We start from the raw sequence: 19,786 nt of genomic DNA, 5'->3' as shown, positions 1-19,786 counted from the left end.
CAATTATTTCCATTCTGTGTAAACATGAAAGAAATGGGCTGACGTGTTTCCAGCATGTTTACATGGAAACGACCTGATTAGAGTTAAAGGAAACACAGGAAAGATTCTGCATGTTTACATTTGCTGAATGCCTCAGAGGCTGTTTTTTTTTTTTTTACAGTGGTGTGTAAAAGTGCAGATTTTCTATTCTTTGGCAGGTATTTCAGATCATCACACAAATTTAAACATTCACCACAGAATGAAGTTTTAAAATGAAACCTTTTATTAAAAGACATGGCCCAGTGTGAAAAAGTGATTGCTCTTTAAAACTAATAATAGGTTGGGCGACCCTGAGGAGCAACTGCAATCAAGCATTTGCAGTAACTTGCAATGAGTCCCTTACAGCGCTGTGGAGGAATTTTGGCCCACTCGTCTTTGTAAAATTGTTATAATTCAGTCGCATTGGATGATTTTCGAACATGACCCGCCTTTTAAAGGTCATGCCACAACAATTCAAGAGGATTCAGGTCAGGATGACTAGACCACTACAAAGTGTATAGTATAAACTGTGAACAGCAGAATTCATAGTTCCATTTATCACAGCAAGTCTTCCAGGTCAGAAAGCAGCAAAACAACCCCTGTTGGTATGATGTTCTTTTCTGAAATGCGGCTCTAATTTTCTGTCAGATGGACTTTTTTCTCGTCTCGAGTATTTTCCCAATGCTCTTGAGAATCATGAAGATGTTTTGTGGCAAAATTGAGACGAGCCTTAATCTTCTATCCACTGTGCCCATATGCATTATGGGCATAATTCCTGCATTGTCAAATTAAACGTATAGTAAATGTTTACTTTATAAAACCTGAGGACCCTAAAAGAGTGCTGGTGATCCTTTATAGCTATAAGTACAATCACAGATGTGACCCTTCCTCCCACCTTTTCCCCAAAAAGTCACTAAATTCAGTTTTTAAATTCACCACCAAAGAGGAAAGGTGGATATAGGTTTAAATACATCCTTTACTGTGAGTGAATGATGCCTGAATCTGCAAGGAGTTGGTTTTCTTAACTGTTCCCCATGGCTGAGCATCAGAGAAATCCATTTTACTAGACCCAGAAGACTTTCTGCTGTGAATATAAAAACACATTGAAGTTCATGACGTGATGAAACAGACATTTGTAACCACTGCAGTATTCACAATACACTATTTTTTCACTTATTGAAGATAATGATGCATATACATTACATATGACAAATAGTATCTGAAATGTGTTAAAGAATTGTAGAAACCAAGCAGTTGAAAGTGGAGGTTTTGGGCATTCTAGTCTAAAAAGGGCCGACCTAGAAAAAAAAAAACAAGATTTTGCAACAGAGCTGAGACCTAATAAGGGTTTGGAATGTTGCTTGAATCTCTTGGCCCAAAATAGGCAAGTAGTATCAAGCTACAAAAATCTTGAAATTGTCCAAGGACCTAATAGAACTGACACATGAACCTGCCGAAGGGTGCGTTTTAGGCCATTTTGACTAATAATGAGGGATAGGAAGGTTTTCTTGTCCTCCTGGCCCAAGAGGGGTCTGTAGAAGGTCTTTGTGACAAGACCTGACAAAACTCACAAATATCAACCCCTCAGAATAGTATTTTAGGGGTCATTTTGGGTCCTGGTTTGATACCCTAGTGTGACTATGGAAATGTTCCTGGAAACAGGGGCCTAACAAAACTTGAAAATCAGCACTCCTTAGGGCCGGGAGGACTGTCAAACTTTCTTTATCTATATTTTGGCAACATGGTAAGGAAACAAACCAACTAAGTTTAAGACCATTTAAATTTATTGGGTGTGTACGCACACAAAAAAATAATAACACATGCTCAATCAGTGAGAATAACTTATTTAACTTTGACTATTAAACGTATGAACATACAGAATAAAATTAAAAGAGAACCTTGCAAAGTGTGGAGCTAAAAATATCATCCTATTAGGCAACAGTAGGTAGGTTGTGTGTTCCTTTTAGGTATAAAGTGAACCTTCACAGAAGGTGAATAGACATCGATGACATGGGGTAAAGCTTGTTACAGTGAAAGTGGCACCAGATTGGCTTGACAGCTCATGCATACAGTACGCTTTAAAAAAATACATAGAAAAAAATAACTTAGATGATTGTGCACAGACAGACTTAAAGCAACACATTCAGCTGATAAGACATTTTTTTTGTTGAATTCTAAAGAAAAATGTATTTAATGTCAAAAAGACAAGAGCCACACAAGGCCAGTAGAACCTACAGTAGCTTTTAAATAAATACAATTATAAAGTGCGCATACTACTGGACACCAACATACATACAGTGTTGACCTGATGTTGGGTTAACACTGAACCTAAATTCATCCATCCATCCTCTATGCCGCTCATTCCCATTAGGGTCGCGGGGGAACCCAAATTCAATTGGAATATATTAAAGTAAGCTTTTACTAGGCAGTGTGAAATGAAAGCAGCAAAGTGAGGGTGCTCTAAGAATGAACAAGTACAGAAATACAGGTGGTCTCAGAATTACGAACGAGTTCCGTTCTTTCGATGCCTTGTAAGCCCAATTTTCAGAACTCTTACCTACCGTAAATTAACACTTAAGTCACTCACACTGTAGACGGAACACATGAAGGACATAAAATACTGTAATAAAAACATTAAACACAAGAATTTAATGAAACTAATAACAAAAAGAGACATAAAAAAACACCACACTTCATAGTTATTACTGTCGCAGATCCTTAGATATGCTCAAGTATAGCATTGTGACCTGGCAGTTATGTGTAGTGTTAAAGAGTTTTGTGATTTCAGCCTGTCTGTGAATGCGGCAGGTGTGGGTGGAGAATGGCTGCATGCAGAGCACAGTTCATTTTGCTAATATTGTTTAGGCGTGGTTGCAGCCAACAGTAGCCTGTTGTTTTGCAATAAAGCCATTATTGTTGGTCCACCACCTCGTCTTCCTTCCAACGTCCAGGTAGACCAGTGGTTGACAAACTTGAAAAGAGCCAACTAGTGGGGTTGTGATAGTATGTTGGTTGAACCTCACTACCTTACGCCTTAAGAAATGTGCAGCACAAAGTATTGACTTTTAGCTCATTGGCTTATACTGTTCTTAACGCTCAATCAGTGGACATTCAAGCTTGTGTGTGCACGGCTGAACTACAAGGATGACCACTTATACATTTGTAGTTCTACTTTGAAATACATGTCTAATTTTCAGAATATGCCTATGATTTTTGTCTTAAACTTTTGTTGTTTGCTAATTTCTTGCCACATATCAAGCAAGAAGTAAGCCAGCGTCACTTGCAGAGGAAACAAATGAATCGGTCCATGCAGACGTATACTGCTTTTCGTCTGAGATGTTTCTTTGTTGAGGATACATTCATGGTTAGCTTACTGCTGGGGGGCTGTTTCTTGTCTGACCAAACATGGTCAGACAAACACCATCTTCCCCTCCCTCTTGTTCATCCAATCACCGGTCAGAACTCAACAAGGATGCATTCACCGCCTTACACATAGTCTGATTTTTTTAACTCTTCAAAAATGTGCATTTCTCCCAGTCAGGTGTTAAAAAAACTATTCAAGCTCTGCGAACGGAGGCACAACAAAGGGGTTTAAGACCGCGGGTTGCCGACCCCTTTGGGTAGACGTTACAAAATAACCTTTATTCTTAATAGCTACAGTCGCTCACGAGTGAGTCTCATTGTTGATGGACCTAAATTACCGGTAAGTTTTTAATGCCGGAACACAGAAGGCCGTAAACCGAAGACCACCTGTAATTCAAAGCAATGCTGTCACACAAAGTGAGAATACATTAAATGCAGCTGGCTCAGAGGTCAGTCAGTGTGACACGGTCCAGCCTCATGCGGTATGACTTAAAAGGATGCTGTTATGCTATCAATGGCTACTTTGTCTCATCTGAGCATATTACTAGCCAGACGTCCACTCATTGTGACATAAAATGTATAAAGCTACACGAGGCTTGGTCCGGTTTTCCACACTGGTGCCCTAATAAAGAAAAGTTAAGTGTCAGGAAAAACAAGTGGCTTCAATTACATGTGAAAACTTTTGAGTCGTGCCGCCCCCTTGTGGACAATTTGCACACTTACCTCAACTGTCTGTTGAGGGCACACATGATGACCGCCGAGATCGACACATGGTTTTCTGTGCAATAAAATATTATCATTTATAATAATAATAATGATTGATATTTATTTTCACCCCTCTCCCTGTAGCTTGAAGTGACACATTCCGTTTATCACATCACTGTGCACACTACCTTGGTATGAAGTTTGTGATGAAGGACTGGGTTCGACAGCCAAGGATGTCTAAGGGCTTCAGATGCTCCCATCCTCCAACTGAAAAGGTAACAGCAGTTTTCTTATCATGTCAGGCTTAGATGAGCGGGGGTAGACAAAGGCAATACCTTTTATTAACCACGAGGAGTCTGGAGATGAAGTCTTTGGCCTCTTCAGACGTGTCCACAAACTCCTGCTCCTCTAAATTCCACTGGCAGGCCAAGATGTTGTTGAGCGTCTCGTTGTCGTTGTCACCCAGGAAAGGACAGAGACCACTCAGACTAGCAAGCAGAGACAAAAATATTGTATTTTTTTACTGTTCTAAATTTGTTTTTCAATCTTTTTTCCATGTTTTATTTGGGGAAGCAAAAACAAAAACTAATACAAACTCTAGTACCAATAAAAATAAAAAAAATACATGTACCAGTCATGATAACTATGCTTTGTGCAATGTTTTTGGGCACCTGAAGGGCTCTGTTGCTCATAAAAATAGAAAATGAACAAGGAGAGTCTGAAGTTGTATTTGCAATATTTGGTTATTTGTTTTTAAATAATTGTTTAGATTTTTATATTGTAGAAAAAAGTAACAATAGCCAATTTCAATATAATATTAACATATAATATTGATTGTTTTTTCTGGTCATGTCATGTTTGGGGTTGCACGGTGCGTGAGGGGTTAGCATGTTGACCACAGAGTCAAGAAGACCCAGGTTCGACTCTCCTTTGGGCATCTCTGTGCGCCGTTTGCATGTTCCCCTCGTGCATGCATGGGTTTTCGCCGGGTACTCCAGTTTTCTCCCACATTCCAAAAACATGCATGTTAGGTTAATTGTCCATAGTTATGAATGGTAGTGTGAATGATTGATTGTCTTGGATAGGCTCCAGCATATCCCTGCGACCATAATGAGGCTAAGCGCCATTGAAAATGGATGGATGTCATGTTTGTTGCTAGGCCTAATTTGTGTACTTTGTACTACGAGCAAGAACAATTAAAAAAAAATAACACACACTAAGGATAGTGTTATCGCAGTTCATGCTGATTAATTTTACAATGGATTCACAACTCCAGATTTTTTAAAACCACAACATCATCATCTAGCGACTATAACAGACTCATAACATTTTGTTCATCCAACTGAATTGTATAGTGTTGTGTAGTGTGGTCTTATTATCCGTACTTACAGCATGTAGGTGATGACACCAAGGCTCCACATGTCTGTGTTAAACGACACAAAGTCGTAGTTGATCACTTCAGGGGCCAGAAATTCCGGTGTTCCAAAATTGACTCGCAGTTTCTCCCTCGGTTTGTATCTAGTCGAGAGTACAATTGTGCGACTGGAATTGGTATCTATAAATGTCAAAAACATTGTAGTGCGGATATAAACACTCACATCCTAGCGAGGCCAAAGTCGATGATCTTGATTTTATTTGTGACTCGGCTTACGCAGAGGATGTTTTCCGGCTGCAATTCAAGAAAGAATGTCCTCAGTGTTTCATTGATGATAACATACTCCATTGTGTGTGTGTGTTTGTGTGTGTACCTTTAAGTCCAAATGTAGGATGTACATTTTATGCATGTGCTGCAGACCCTCACAGATCTGCCTGATGAACACCACAGCATCCAGCTCCATTAAAGTGTAGTTTTCATCAATGATTCTGTTAAAAAGCTCACCCCCACCAACACTGTGTAACAAACAATGAACAAAGATATTAAAGCACAGAATATATATATACATTTTAAAATATAAATTCTGCTAAAAACTGAAAATGACCATTTTCCAAATTCCTTAAAAAAAACGATACTGACAATTTCTCACCCCTTGGCAACTCTATTTAAAACATTCCATCCATCAATTTTACATGTGATGTGCTGAGAAACTGCCAACCTATATCCTATGGTGCAATGTTGAAGACATAAAAGATGGATCGTACTATTCAAGCACAAGGATGATGTCGTTCCTCGACTCATAAGCTGCATACAGTTGGATCAGGTTGGCGTGGTCCAGATTGTTCATAACTTGGATCTCATTCTTCACCACCTCCTAATAGAAAAAAAAAACAGAAGCTGAAAAACAAACACAGTAGGATACAAGATACTTGTTTAGTAGGTTGGGTTTTGTTGAGTCAAAGCCAGGTTTGCCTGTACTATGACGGTAGCTCTTTTTTTAAAGCAGCTCTAGCACCATGGTAACTTTGGCTGAACTCATAATGTGAGGGAATGCTCCATAAATTTGCTCACTTTTTGATCTAAGCATCTGGAATAAAATAATTAAAAATAATATTTTTTAATTCAAGTAATATGAAATATTAACTTAAATGTTAGCAGATGTATATGTCACAGCAGTGCCTACATGAGTACTCAGCCCATTAGTCTTATTAGAATACAATTTTTGCTGAAATAATAAGGTGTGGGGCATCAATTAACTACAAAAAAAACATTTGTTCAAAAAATAAAGGAAAGTCGCCACAAAACAAGTCAACACTGCCACCTCGTGGTCATTACAGGTAGAGCAGTCTATGATTGAAATGGGCATATTTCAAAAATGAACAAAGAAAGCTAGTGCTCCTGTTTAGTGTGTCAAAGTTGCACAATGTTGAGCGTTCATAAACAAAAAGAATATCAGGGTATAGTTAGCATAGCAATTGTTGTTTGCGCATTTATGCGCCATCAGTGGTCCTTCCTTGTTCAGTGTTGCTTTTGACAGTGATCATCTTTAATGCCCCATAATATTTATTTTTTCATTATGTATAAAATATACAGTTTTTTACGCTGCAGTACAATAATACTTTGTTACAAAGTCGAGTAAGTTCTTTACCACCATCCCAGTACCGTTATACTTTGTTTGGGGAACTTGAGCTGCATCTTGAGCACAAAGCCTGGGTTTGTTGAGCCGCTTTCTCAGAATCGGCCCAATGTCAGCTGTTCTTTGCTGTGATGATGCCCCACAATGCATCATCTCTTCTGGGTCAAATATTTCTCACCTCGCCGGTAAAGATCCCCACAGCTTGTGTTGCAAGTGTCTCCTGTTATATCAGTGCATGCTAAACACTGTAAATGAGCCTTTTGCTTTTTATATCATGAGGTGTAGCTCTGTGTCTGTGTCAAGTAGGGCTAATCTATCATGGTGTTGTGCTTGAGGAGACTATACCTTTTCTTTCTGAGCTCTGGCCTTGATGACTTTAGCTGCCAGTGTCAGACCGGATGAGTTTTCAACACATTTGTGCACTTGGCCAAAACGACCCCTTTAAGACAAGCAAGGAATATCAGATTATATATCCATACAGTGACTGTTGCTCACTAAGTGATGTGTGTTTCTTATGTGTTAATAAAAAGAAATGATCTCCCTTCACATAAACCTAATCTGTTATTTCATTACATTGGTGCTGGCTTGTACCACTTCTTTGAAGATGGGGATTAACACTTGGTGATTAGCAACCAGCTGGCATCGGGGATACAGTTTCACATACCACTCAGTCCGACTATAAAAATAGACGCTCATAGTTATGAAGCAGACCCCATCAGATGAGAGGGACTGAGAGTGGGAGGTCATACAAGGCTTCAAGAACCTCTCATCACCAGCGTTGTGACCCATAAACATGCCATCATCACTCATTATAATTAAAAAAAAATCAAACTAAATTGAAGAACAGCTCTCACCCGCCCAGGACCTCCTGCCAGCTGATGGTGTAGAAGTTACTGATCTGGTTGGGCTTGGCTGACACAATGCGGTGATTAAACGGTGCTGCCGGAGGAGGAGTTGTATCTAAAGTGGGATGAAGATATAATCCGCATTAAGAAGTCATGCCAGAACATTCTGCCATCATTTATTGTCAGAGTCAGCAACAGTGGCGCTTTGTAAAGGAGAACATGACATACTGCCTTGATTGAGTTATCAATATGCACCATGCAGTGATATGTTTTTTATTTAGTTGCCCCAAAGAAACAATAACCACCGGACGTAGTACCACATTGCCTCAATAGCTGGTGCATTTCACGACTAGAGAATGTGGAGTCTTTTGTGACCTTGCTGCACTTTTGAAGTAATTTTGGTTGCTGTTCCATATAGGAGGCGTCACTTTTTCAAAAAGGCCATGTAGGTTTGTATTTGAATGATAATACACGTAATATGGACATAGCAGTGCGCGAGGCAGGATTGGAACGGGAAGTTAAGTGCTTTGCACTATAATCCATGCAATCCAAGCTGGCCTTGATTCTTGCTTGCAATGTGTGGCTGCTTTTTTCTCATCTGAGTTCAACATCTGCCACAGTGTTATATGAAGAAACGGAAGTCTACATTTGATCAAAGCTACTGAAGACTTGTCAGATCAAAACATTGCTGCATTTGACTTCTATCGAAACATGTCTATTTCAGAAATTCACTACTTCCAGGTATCTTCAGGCATCATTTTAACTGTTAGAATTTTGTTTAGTTTTAGTTTATGTCCTGATGTCAATCATGTAAGGGTATAAAACATTTCAAAATGCATCGGCATTGTCTTGTGACTCAGTTAAAAAAAAAATTTGTCCAGTCCAATATTTTGTCATATTAGTTTTCATAAAATGTGAAAATATCGTCTCATCTCGTCTCGTCTTTTTGAACCCAACATCATGTATCGCAGGGGTGGGCAAATACTTTCACTTGTGGGCCGCATTGAGGAAACAAAATTGTCCGGGGGGGCCAGAACATATATATATATATATATATATACGTATATATATTTAACACACACACTATTTTATACTTATAATTTTCCTTGAATTTTTTTTTGTCTAATTTTATCTGTAAGTGTTATATACTATCAGCTGTATGTTTTCATGTCCCTTTTTTTCAGGAGCACTTTAAACATCACACCACATCTAACTACGTCATTTAATTTGACAGTTTTGTTGTTGTTTTTTTACTAAATAAGACTTGCAAGTCATGTTGCCAGTTTGTATGTTAAAAGTTGAAATACTTAGAAAGCAACTGGCGGGCCGGATTCAAACGCTTGGTGGGCCGCATGTGGCCCCCGGGCCGTAGTTTGCCCACCCCTGATGTATCGTCTCATATACATATACATATGGCAAGATAGCAAATTCAGACCCATAAGGAAAATACATCATGCCTCCAGCTACTATTGATTTGTGTACTGAGCTGTTCTCAGAATGTTCCAGCAAAGTTAGAAGCACACATTAACTGATGTGTTCCAAGGCATCTGTCCCTATAGTGTACCATTCAGCAACTCACCAATATAGTATTGCTGCATGTACTCGTTCTCTTTTTCTTCCTCATTCTTGGGTTTGGTTTCCTTCTTCTCTCTCTCCAGCCTCTCCTTCAGGTCAAACTGAAACTCAACCCCATCCGCCCGGAAGACAGCCCAGTCCTCCTGCTCCTGCTCTTTCTCATCCTCATCCTCTTCCTTTCCCTCCTTCTTCCCTTCTTCCTCCTTGTCTTCCTGGACCTTTTGAGCTTCCTCCACCACAGGTTCCTCAGCGATGCCGAGCTCCACTGTCTGGTGCAGGTCAGCTTCTGAAGTTGGCGAGTCCACTTCGCAGTTGCCACTATCAGTACAAAAGTATGCTCAGTATTGATTTGTTTGTATTGATTTTTTTTACCCGTCAAGTCATACATGTAGGTTATCGAGAAATGGAGAAGCTAATTAATTGCATTCACTACCTTGCATTTGTGTGTTCTGTCTGATTGTCAGGAAGCTCTGAGCTCTCTGTTGCATCTTCAGCTGTCGACTCTTCCTCTTCTTCTACGAGGTGGACTTCTTCCTCTACATCTTCAACATCTAGCGTGAGCTCTTCCTCAACAACATCTCCAACTGGAATCTTGTCCTCATCCATTTCTGCACCGACCGCCTCCTGTTGGGATGCCACTACGAGGTCCTGTACACCATCACCTTGTTGCTCTTGAGAAGGAACGCCAGCTTCCAGATTCAAATATACATCGGTGAGCTGGTGAGCTGATTTCTCTGAATTCTCTCTGTTAAGCTTCTGCACCTCTTCTAGAAGCAAAGCCTGCTTCTTTAATGAGACATCTACAACACATAAAAAAATGTTCTCATCATCCAAAGCCTTTATGTGAGACATGAACACATCTTACTGTTTTCAATGATTTCTTAAGATATAAAAACAGCTAAAAAGGCTTATCCAAAAAGACTTATTCCGCCTATAAAACCCATCCATCCATTTTCTATACCGCTTAACCTCATTAGGGTCATGGAGCCTATCCCAGCTGACTTCGGGCTTGAGGACAATAAACTTAACCTAACTTAATCCATGTTCAGAGTTTTTAGGTTCTTCGGTTTCACAAACTACTGTTCAAAATGGCAAAAGATTGCGTTCAAAATTACATTATGAATTGACCTTTAAATGTTAAGTACTGTTCAGTTAAAAAAAGCTCAGTTTGAGTGTAACATAAAATGTTTGGACCCATTTTAACATTGTTATATTTTACATGTTATGTTTCATTTTTGTCAACACAGTAGACACAACAGTGTAGCAACACCCTCCACAACCTTGACTTAACTTAACATTTGAAAACTGGTCTCCAATTGCATCGTATAACATTTGCTAAATATTTACTAATTCACAGTACACATAGCACTGTTCATCTGTGTACCTGATGTGTCTGGAGGTTTCATTTTCATTTGGGCTTTCACACCTTTGGGGCTCAAACAGGGCTTCTCTGCACCGTCTTTGCCTTTATGGTCTTTCTGCTGTAAAAAAATATGTGATTAACAATAGTATTTGAGAAATAGAATATGCAGCGGTGCATTATAATGCATCTTATGTGACAACATGCACATGATAAAACTGATGTTATTGAAGTAAAGTGAGAAAATAAGGAACCAGAAGAGTGCAGATTATAATGTATAAAGGCAGAGGCGCCGCTCTCTTATGAGCACAAATAAACCTACAAAGGTTCCACATTTGCGAGCTGCCAGGAAATGCTTTGGTCCGTGGAGCTTTGTCCTGTGAGATGGCTGCGGAGGAGTAGGCTCACAAACTGGAGTTATGTCTTGATTCCCTTTATTGGCTTTATTAGAGGTAGTTTTCTAGTAAAAAGACAAGATGGCAGCGCTTAGTAGGGTTATGGCAATACGAATGAGCACAAGATGAGTCACGTAAAAACCAAAACCGGAAAATGAATTCAGTTGGCAAGATCTCACTATTGACATACAAAAAGTCCAAAGTTTTCCAACCAGTAAGTTAATGGACAAGTCCAAAATGAGCCATATACGTGTATATATATAGGATATATATATGGTCCATTGTGGTGTTTAGCCTTTATTCTAGTCAACTTGGACAAATACTGTATTTGTCACACACAATAGCATCAGTATGAATGCTTTTGAGTCAGGAGTCACAAAAGGGCAACACTAAGATATGATGATGTTAGAGAAACAGAAAAGCAATCATGAAAATAACACAAAAACAAGCAACAGTTCCTTTGTTTTGGGGTTACAGTCAGGCACTTCACTCATGCACGCCCTGATTTGTTCCACGTCATGTCTTTGATTATTTGTGGCAGATGGACAGACGGCAGCAGGGCAGTGAATTTATAGCTTATCACTTGTTGCACTCAACCACGGAATGCAACGCCGGGTTCTGACCTTGAGCGGAAAATATTAAAAGTGACCGTCGGCTCTGGTCCAAATGTCTCAGCTGAGTAAACTCACTAAACACTATGTGCTCAGGTTAACATGGAAAAAGTCGTCTTGAACCTGCAGGCTTCTCACTTTTACTGCCGTGAGGTAAACAGCACAGAAGATATTTCCGGTGCTGCGTCTCCCCGGCAACAGCAACACTTGCTGCAGATCACATCTCTGAATACCGGCAGTAACGGAAATTACTCAACAGAAATTTCGGAATGTCACACCCTTGGTTGTGCTGGAGGATGGCGGCTCTAAGGGTAACAGAAATTCCCTGAAACCTGAGTCATACGGACTTATTGCACTCAGTTGTTGTTGATTATTATGCTCATCATTAATTGACTGTCCTCTTTAGGAAATGTGACATACTGTAATGCTTTCAAGTAGGTGAATACTTGCTTGTGTCTTGTTACACAAGTCTCAGGTTACATAAGTCATCATAAGTGAACACTGATAAGATTTGCAGGGTGTCAGTGAATGCCTCTCCCGATGCCACAGAAACACTTAATAATAATTGGCAGCAACTGGAAACAGACTTGGCATGATTTTCGGGTAAATTGAGATTACTAAAGGTCAGACATTGTGACCTTTTTCCTTAATTCCTCAGTGAATGACGCATGAATCTCTAACAACAAATTCAGCAATACACATGAGTTAAATGACATAATGACATAATTTATTACTTTTAATTTTGGACTGTTACATGTTGGAGGGGATCTGCAAAAAAATCAATATTGTAATTATCAACATCAGAGCTGATATTTAACGGCTTTACCAAGTGCAAACATTGAGGAACAACCGTGGCCATTGTCCTTAAGTGTGTCAGAGCGTCTGGACAGAGAAAGAGAGAAAGGAAGAGGACGTCTGACTCGTCACATGCCTTTTGACACCGGACTCCCAATGTGTCAAATGGATTTTAGACCACAAATACTGTGCCCCAGATTCGGAAAAAGCTTTTCTAAAGAGAGTGGCTTCCTTTTCACTCCTGACCCCCGTATCTCTCGTGCCATGCTTGCAGTCCAAGCAGTGCTCACTCTGTGTGTACAGCTTGTATAAAACCCCGTGCACATTAAACTACATTCACACCAAGTCACATTTGTAAGGCTAGAGCTTTGCTGCCATGATCCATTTCACATCGTTTTCCAAGATACGACAAGGTACGACCAAAACCAGCCCAAAGACGTCATTAGTCATGGACGAGAATATGAGACGCAACCGATACTCTTGCGAATTGTTGAAAAGCCCAAACTCACTCAGTTGTTGTTTCAGTATTTCTCACCTTCTCTGTTTTTTTGGTGTCTGATGATTTCAACTTCGGGACTTGTTTTCCTTTGTTACCCTTTCTAGCGGAAGGCCCTTTGAACATGAGCTCCATCACCCTGGAGCTCTTAACCGTCTCCCCGATGAAGCTGATCACCTGCTGCATGCTGAGGACCAGTTTCTCCATGCCTTCCAGCTTCTGAGCCTGCAACTCAGACCGCTGGTTGACCGCCGACACAATGGTGCTCATTTCCTGGCATATCTCCTTGACTTGTCCCACTTCTCCACGGGGGACAAGGTTTTCTTCCTTGCTAACATTGAGTTTCTCTTCTTTTACAAGACCTCCACAATCAGAATCTAGTCGACTGAGGACCTTTTCTTGAAGGTTGATGAGCTTGTCCATCTTGCCGCTCAATGACTCGATCCGATTTTGGATCAAGTCAAAACTTGCCTTGTCACCATCTTGCTGGCCTTGCCCTGCGGTCATCATCAAAGAAGTCATGGCTTTCTGGGTGCAAAATCACGTCAAGACACCAACTTGAGACAAGAATTCGATCAATAACGTCCGTGAAACAGACGGAAAGACTTTTAAAACAATCGGAGCCAGCTCTACCCTTCAGTGCTCCCGTCAGGTGTGCAAACTTTTTGAGTAACTCTCCAGTGAAAGAATTCAAGATTAAAAAAATCAGCAGTAGCCTTCAATACTAATAAGGGTGGCAAAAGATTGCTAAAGAACCAAAACAATAAACCTCCAATAGACCTACACTCCTCTCACGCTGTAATCCTATGCCTGTCCCATTCCACACTATTGGGAACGGAGCAGGCCGGTAGACCTAAATGTAAATGGACAGACTGCGTCAGCAAGGGTCAAGTGTTTGGGGAGGGGGCTTGGCACTGCTTGCGCTATGAGACATTTGAGAGCCTTTAAGTGCTAAGCCGAGCAGCATCACTCGCCTGCTCTGTGTCAAAATGGTCACTGTACACTACTAGAGTGGCTTGGTGTGTGATAAAGCTCATTTGCTAATGAAAAGGCAACAACGTGCAGTCAATAAAGGTGGAAGGCACCTTTTCTAATCTTTACATACAAGTTCAAGAGCAGTGTATAGAAACATAAAATGGCAAAATGTAAACGTGCAATACATTTTCAGAATATTCCAAACAATTTTTTAAAAAGCCAATACCAACAGGGCAGAATGTAAAAGGGGCCACATCCATCTTTGGGAGGCACACAGTACAGTAACATGTTTGGCCTGCCTCCTGAAAGAAGAGATGTCTGCTATGGGTGATTTATCGCCTGCCAGCTCACTGACAAACAACCACTGATAACCACCATGAAAGAGGTCATTTTAACTGTGCACTTACAATATGAATGTAATCCAAACACAATGTATGACCGTGTATCCTAACAGACTTGTCTTCACAGGGTTAAAATAGAAGTTGACTTCATAAGAAAAACCTTGCAGAAGGACAAACAGATGCCATATTTGAAATGATTAAAATAATTGTAAATTCAGATGGGGCTTTGGAGCAATCCAGTTTGTCATAGCCACTGTAATGACACTTGACAATGTTGGAGACACAGACTGCAAACTGAGCCAGTGTGAGCCTAGCCAAATTTGCCACACTGTAAAGGTTGTAGCCAAAATCTGAGCTCATGGGTGCAGCGAGCAAGGCTTGGCACACTGAGTTGGGAAGCTCAAGTCAGCATACAGTTACACTTCACTCTTATTTAATTAATAGCAAATATATCCTTGCTCTAAAACGGGTGGGCAAACTACGGCCCGGGGGCCACATCCGGCCCGCCAAGTGTTTGAATACAGCCCGCCCAATCTTTCCAAAGTATTTCATTTAAACTCAACATACAACCTGGCATCATGGCCTGAGCCAACCTTTTGATGGTTTTATCAATTTCGTTTTCTGACATGGTCTGTTGTTTACAAAGTGCTCCTGAAAAAAGGGACACAAGCACATAATAATAATAATAATAATAATTATTATTATTATTATTATTATTATTATTAGAACTATTATGGTTATTATAATTATTATATTAATGCTAATTATTATATTAATTATATATAATATTATTGTTATATTTGCATATATTTTACATAATAATAATATAATAATTATTATTTTAATTTTATTGTAGTTATTATAATATTTTATTATTTTTAAAATATTTAAATATAAATATAAAATAATAAATAATAATAGCAGATTGCATGACAATTTTACAGATACAATAATACCAGGTGGACTGTTACGTGTAAAATATATAGTCTGCCCCCCCCCCCCCCGTAAATTTTGTCATATCAATGCGGCCCGCGAGTCAAAAAGTTTGCCCACCCCTGCTCTAAAACCACTCATTCCTGCATTTGATTACCACTTCCCAGCCACAGTCATGTAAGATGACTTCAAAAAAAGCAACGGAAACAGATGGACGTGAAAGCAGCCATTGATCATGCTGGAAGGGACAGTGATGCTCGCACTTGTCCTGGGATGCCAACAGATGACAGACAGCATAGGTCGTTTGCGGTATGTCCTGTCAATTTAAGAGGCATGGAACTTTCTGGTGTCACAAGTGCATGGAACAATCCACGGTGTCCATTGCACGTATGGAATCATACACCCATGCTGGTTGCAAAAGAAGGTACAGTATACTTGCACATAACAGGCTGAAGCTGTCGAGACTTTGGACACAGAGCAAATGTATTACTCACTTTAGACCACTCATTCGCTGACAACTGCTGCTAAGCAAAGTGTATGCATACATAATCTGATGGTGTGATACAAGGTGCTTAATTAAATGTACTTTAGCTAAAGTGGCTGCAAAATTACCGTGTTTGGAGGCACTGTTGTATATCTCTTATACATTACTACGTTTTTGTGCAATGGACTGCATATATATATTGTCGGCCTCCAGTGTTTTCACCTCAATAAGGCCATTTCCTGGCAGTTCATTTGTGTTTACCTTGACCTTTTACCTTTTACAATATAAAATGCTTTGTACTGCAACCTACAGAGTACTTGAAATACATATTTCAAGTTACTTAAAGTCACTGAATTTATTATACTTTGCATCCCATTGAAGTTGCAGGGGAATCATCTCAATTTATGCATTTAAGTGACCTGCTTGACCTCCTGTAGTATTAGACAATTTGGCAAGAGGTCAATGTGATCTGTTAAAAATGGAGCATAGGCTCCCTGTCGGAGTACACAATGTCCCGAGAGGTGGAGAGACACTGAGCTGCATGGCTACTGTCCAGTTAGCCTCACGGACATCGACCTGTCTGCCAGTACTGGCTCTACTTTCTCTCGGAAACTTGTGCACTTAAAATGTGTGTGCGACAGCCGTGAAACTCAACTCCCTGCGCTGATGTCTCAGAAATCCCTAGTGTTCTTTTTCCGTCATCTTGTGTGTTCGCTCACTTGCCAAACATATTTGACATAATTACATTGGAAAACATCTAAATATGCATCTAATTTGTTAGATTCACTCCCATTCATGCCTCAAAGCCTTTTGGAACTACATTATTATTGTAACATGGTGAGTTTAGCATACTCTTCTTATTGTAATTTGTGATGGAATTATTTTGGAATACTATGGACCAGCACATTGTTTTAGAGGGGATATACGGAGGTAATAGAGAACCCAGAGTAATAACAAAAGACAACAGTAAAAACCCATGGAAGTACGATGCACAAAAGCTGTTCCCCAAAGTGTATTTAGGAAAATTGTAGAAAAAAATATTAGAAATCCTGAAGGTAAAATGTCACAAATTGGAATTGACATCAGACCCAAAGAATATATTCAACACTGTTTCCTCGTTTATTTAATGTGTTTGTAGTACATTCATCCCTAGTTCATTGCCGTTATTTGGTTCCAGACCTGACTGTGATAAGTGAATTTATTCTGATAAGATAACTTTTTTCACTCACACTCACACACCATGGATGACTCCATGCAGTGAGCAGGAAATGTAATACAGTACAAGTTGTGTCTCATCAGTGTAACATTACTGACACAGTGTGACCTGAATACCACATTTTTACCAAGGCCATAGTCAACCACGAAACAGCAACATCCATCCATTTGATGTACCGCTTATCCTCACAGAGCCTATGCCAGCTGTCTTTGGCTGAGAGGCGAGGTACAGGGCACATATAGACATAACAACCATTCACACCACACTCACATTCATACCTATGGACAATTTGGAGGCGCCAATTAACCTAGCATGTTTTTGGAATGTTGGAGGAAACCGGAGTACCACACACGGGGAGAACATGCAAACTCCACACAGAGATACCCAAGCGGAGAACCCGGGTGTCCTAGCTGTTAATTTTTGAAAAAAATGAGGTTGCGACGTTTGAACCGCAATGTAGCAATGGATGGCGGTATATTTTTATTTGGTTTCACCTGTAAATCATTGTAGTCTGTGCATCATGCCCCTCCAAGTCACGGCACTCTTTCATTTAGCTTAACCGGGGACAGACAGAAGTGATTATCAATATGTTTAAAAATGAGTAACATTGAACAACACTCAATTAAAAGAGGACAAACAAATAAGATCAATATATTTTTTTCAAATTCACCATGTTAGCACAAAGCGTGACCAACCACAGCGGAGTAAGCAGGCCATGGGTGCAATAAATTAAAACAGACAGTTTTGGAAAATACGTACATGGTGGAAATACAGCTGGAATAGGTGCAGATTCTGCATTATCTAGAAAGCTTTTTGTGCGAGTTATCATATGTAGCTGTTCTATAGGAATCCTCAACTCAATCCAGGGGCCAAAAGGTGAGCAGAGAACTGAGCAAACAAAAAGCAAAGCGCAGTAACAAAAGACTACATTAGCAACATTGGCTAGTACGTACGTGGCTTAGGATGGCACATACAGAGAAAAGACAACAAGTGATTACATGAGACAACTGACAAAACTGAACAAAGTGACTATTGTTCACAATATTCTGCATGTACACAAATGATTTTTATCCGTTGCAGATTATAAACTCTATTGTACAACTTTGTCTTGACTGTTTTTTAGGTCACGTGCTGTTCAGAGGGAGGTGCCCATGCTGCACTATTATTATATGGTATCCATATGCTAGCAAGGATGCTACGTGGGACTTTTGAGGTCAATGACAGAATGCAGGAGGTCACATGGGAAGAGCTTAGTCACATAGTGGTGGATCTGCTGTGGTAAATGTCAATGTGGATCTCCTAAATGTCAAGAGGAATGGAAACAAGAGAGGGCAAGGAGGACATCGGCTTGTCTGAGGTGGGCACACTCTGACACCATTCATGAAAACTCCAGGATGTGTGTATTTAATTAACTGTGTCCATATGGCATGCAAACTATTTTGCACCTCTTTCTATGTGAAAGATAGTTGACCAGAAGGTACGATATTGAGTTACACACTGCAACACACCAGCAATATGAGTCAATACATAGCGGTCGTGTAGAATCACTTGCTCTTAAACACCCTGTTAGCCCTGTTATATTACGTTTTAGTCGTCATTTTGTTGTCATTTAATCGTCACTATGTATAACACATAACAGGGAACACACAAATGCTTCTACACTGATAACAATTACATCTGCATGTGTTGGCCTTCCTCCGCCTCCCCACCGGCTCTTGGGGACTGCTACTCCTGTACCCAATGCTTATCTGGTCTATCCAGCACTGCACAAACAGGCAATGGAAAACACGCTCTCATCATTGGTTGCTACATTTCACCCCTCTTTCCCTACCCATACCGAATCTCAGTGAATGTTCATAAACCATTGCTATTTCTATCACTTATATTTTCATTCCTCTTTGTCTGTTCCCTCTTAAACCATGTACTATCAGTACTATCAGTGGCAGAATAAACATACAGACCACCAATACTGTATGATTACGATACCTAATGCCTATTAAAATACTTCTAAATCTCTTAATTTCAACCCTAAATTACTTTGTCTTCATCACCTAATTCAGGTTATTATTGTATAATTGTATTACAATATATTTCACTATATATATTTTTTGCTGACTGGTTGGATGAAATAATACTTCAATTGCCTAACTTAAGTTACAAAATTTTGTTGTGTGCCGGACCAAGTTAGATGGCTAATAGGTGAAAACCATTAACAGCACAACTACTGGTGTAACTATTGCTTTCCACCGCTCACACCCTTCACCCTTTCCACTACTCCACAGGAAACTAAATAGCAAGTCAACGAAAGTTCAATGGCACACGCCACCACAAAGCTAAATTTGAATGATTTTACATATTTGAAGGATTTTCAAAAATGTAAAAAAATAATTACATAGCGTATCTCCGCTAGTAAACTGTTTAAGTACTTTTTTTCCAACATTATTGACTAGTCCACTGTGTGCAAATGTCCGTGTGTACCTGTGAGGCTTCAGGTGTTGGTAATGATGCTCTGCGACTCCTCCAAAAACTGAGTAAATCCCAAAGCCGTTGCCAGATGTAGGATGTAAACAAACACATGTTGTGGACTAGCCAAGTGTCCCAAATGGTCGTAATGTTCGCCAATACTCTGACATTTCCCCTCATCATTCCTCTAACGGCCCCGC

General features: G+C 39.9%; 1 protein-coding gene and 1 long non-coding RNA gene across 3 annotated transcripts; one reads left to right on the top strand and one right to left on the bottom strand.

The window, feature by feature from the left end:
* Window positions 1–1,780: 1,780 nt before the first annotated feature.
* On the bottom strand, window positions 1,781–14,011 carry mylk4a (myosin light chain kinase family, member 4a). Of its 2 annotated transcripts, XM_058068224.2 has the most exons (15): window positions 13,214–14,011; window positions 11,200–11,337; window positions 10,902–10,995; window positions 9,951–10,317; window positions 9,522–9,835; window positions 7,952–8,057; window positions 7,443–7,536; window positions 6,226–6,335; window positions 5,835–5,976; window positions 5,685–5,755; window positions 5,476–5,604; window positions 4,422–4,574; window positions 4,275–4,353; window positions 4,105–4,159; window positions 1,781–4,003 (listed from the first exon to the last, which is right to left on the bottom strand). In XM_058068224.2, the coding sequence occupies exons 1-14, from the start codon at window positions 13,694–13,696 to the stop codon at window positions 4,106–4,108; spliced, it is 2,334 nt and encodes a 777-aa protein (XP_057924207.2). In that variant the 5' UTR covers window positions 13,697–14,011; the 3' UTR covers window positions 1,781–4,003; window position 4,105. The 2 variants fall into 2 exon arrangements, with proteins under 2 accessions (XP_057924207.2, XP_057924208.2); XM_058068225.2 differs by lacking the exon at window positions 11,200–11,337 and having other exon boundaries at window positions 13,214–14,010.
* LOC131126073 (uncharacterized) lies at window positions 9,543–18,696 on the top strand. The gene is made up of 3 exons (XR_013627542.1): window positions 9,543–9,849; window positions 9,982–10,237; window positions 18,247–18,696. It is a non-coding gene; the product is annotated as an uncharacterized LOC131126073 (long non-coding RNA).
* The last annotated feature ends 1,090 nt before the right edge of the window (window positions 18,697–19,786 follow it).

Source organism: Doryrhamphus excisus, linkage group LG6, assembly GCF_037039965.1.
Source record: "Doryrhamphus excisus strain RoL-2023G ecotype Guam linkage group LG6, RoL_Dexc_Guam_v1.1, whole genome shotgun sequence".
Classification (NCBI taxonomy): Eukaryota; Metazoa; Chordata; class Actinopteri; order Syngnathiformes; family Syngnathidae; genus Doryrhamphus; species Doryrhamphus excisus.
The sequence above is the reverse complement of the archived record's forward strand: the minus strand, read 5'-3'. Positions and strand labels throughout refer to the sequence as shown.

Coding starts and splice junctions, on each gene's coding strand:
- mylk4a (XM_058068224.2), bottom strand. CDS start 13,696: ATGACTTCTTTGATGATGACCGCAGGGCAAGGCCAGCAAGATGGTGAC. Junction 10,996..11,199: donor CTCGCAAATGTGGAACCTTT/GTAGGTTTATTT, acceptor TTTTTACAGCAG/AAAGACCATAAAGGCAAAGA. Junction 4,160..4,274: donor ATCACAAACTTCATACCAAG/GTAGTGTGCACA, acceptor TTTATTGCACAG/AAAACCATGTGTCGATCTCG.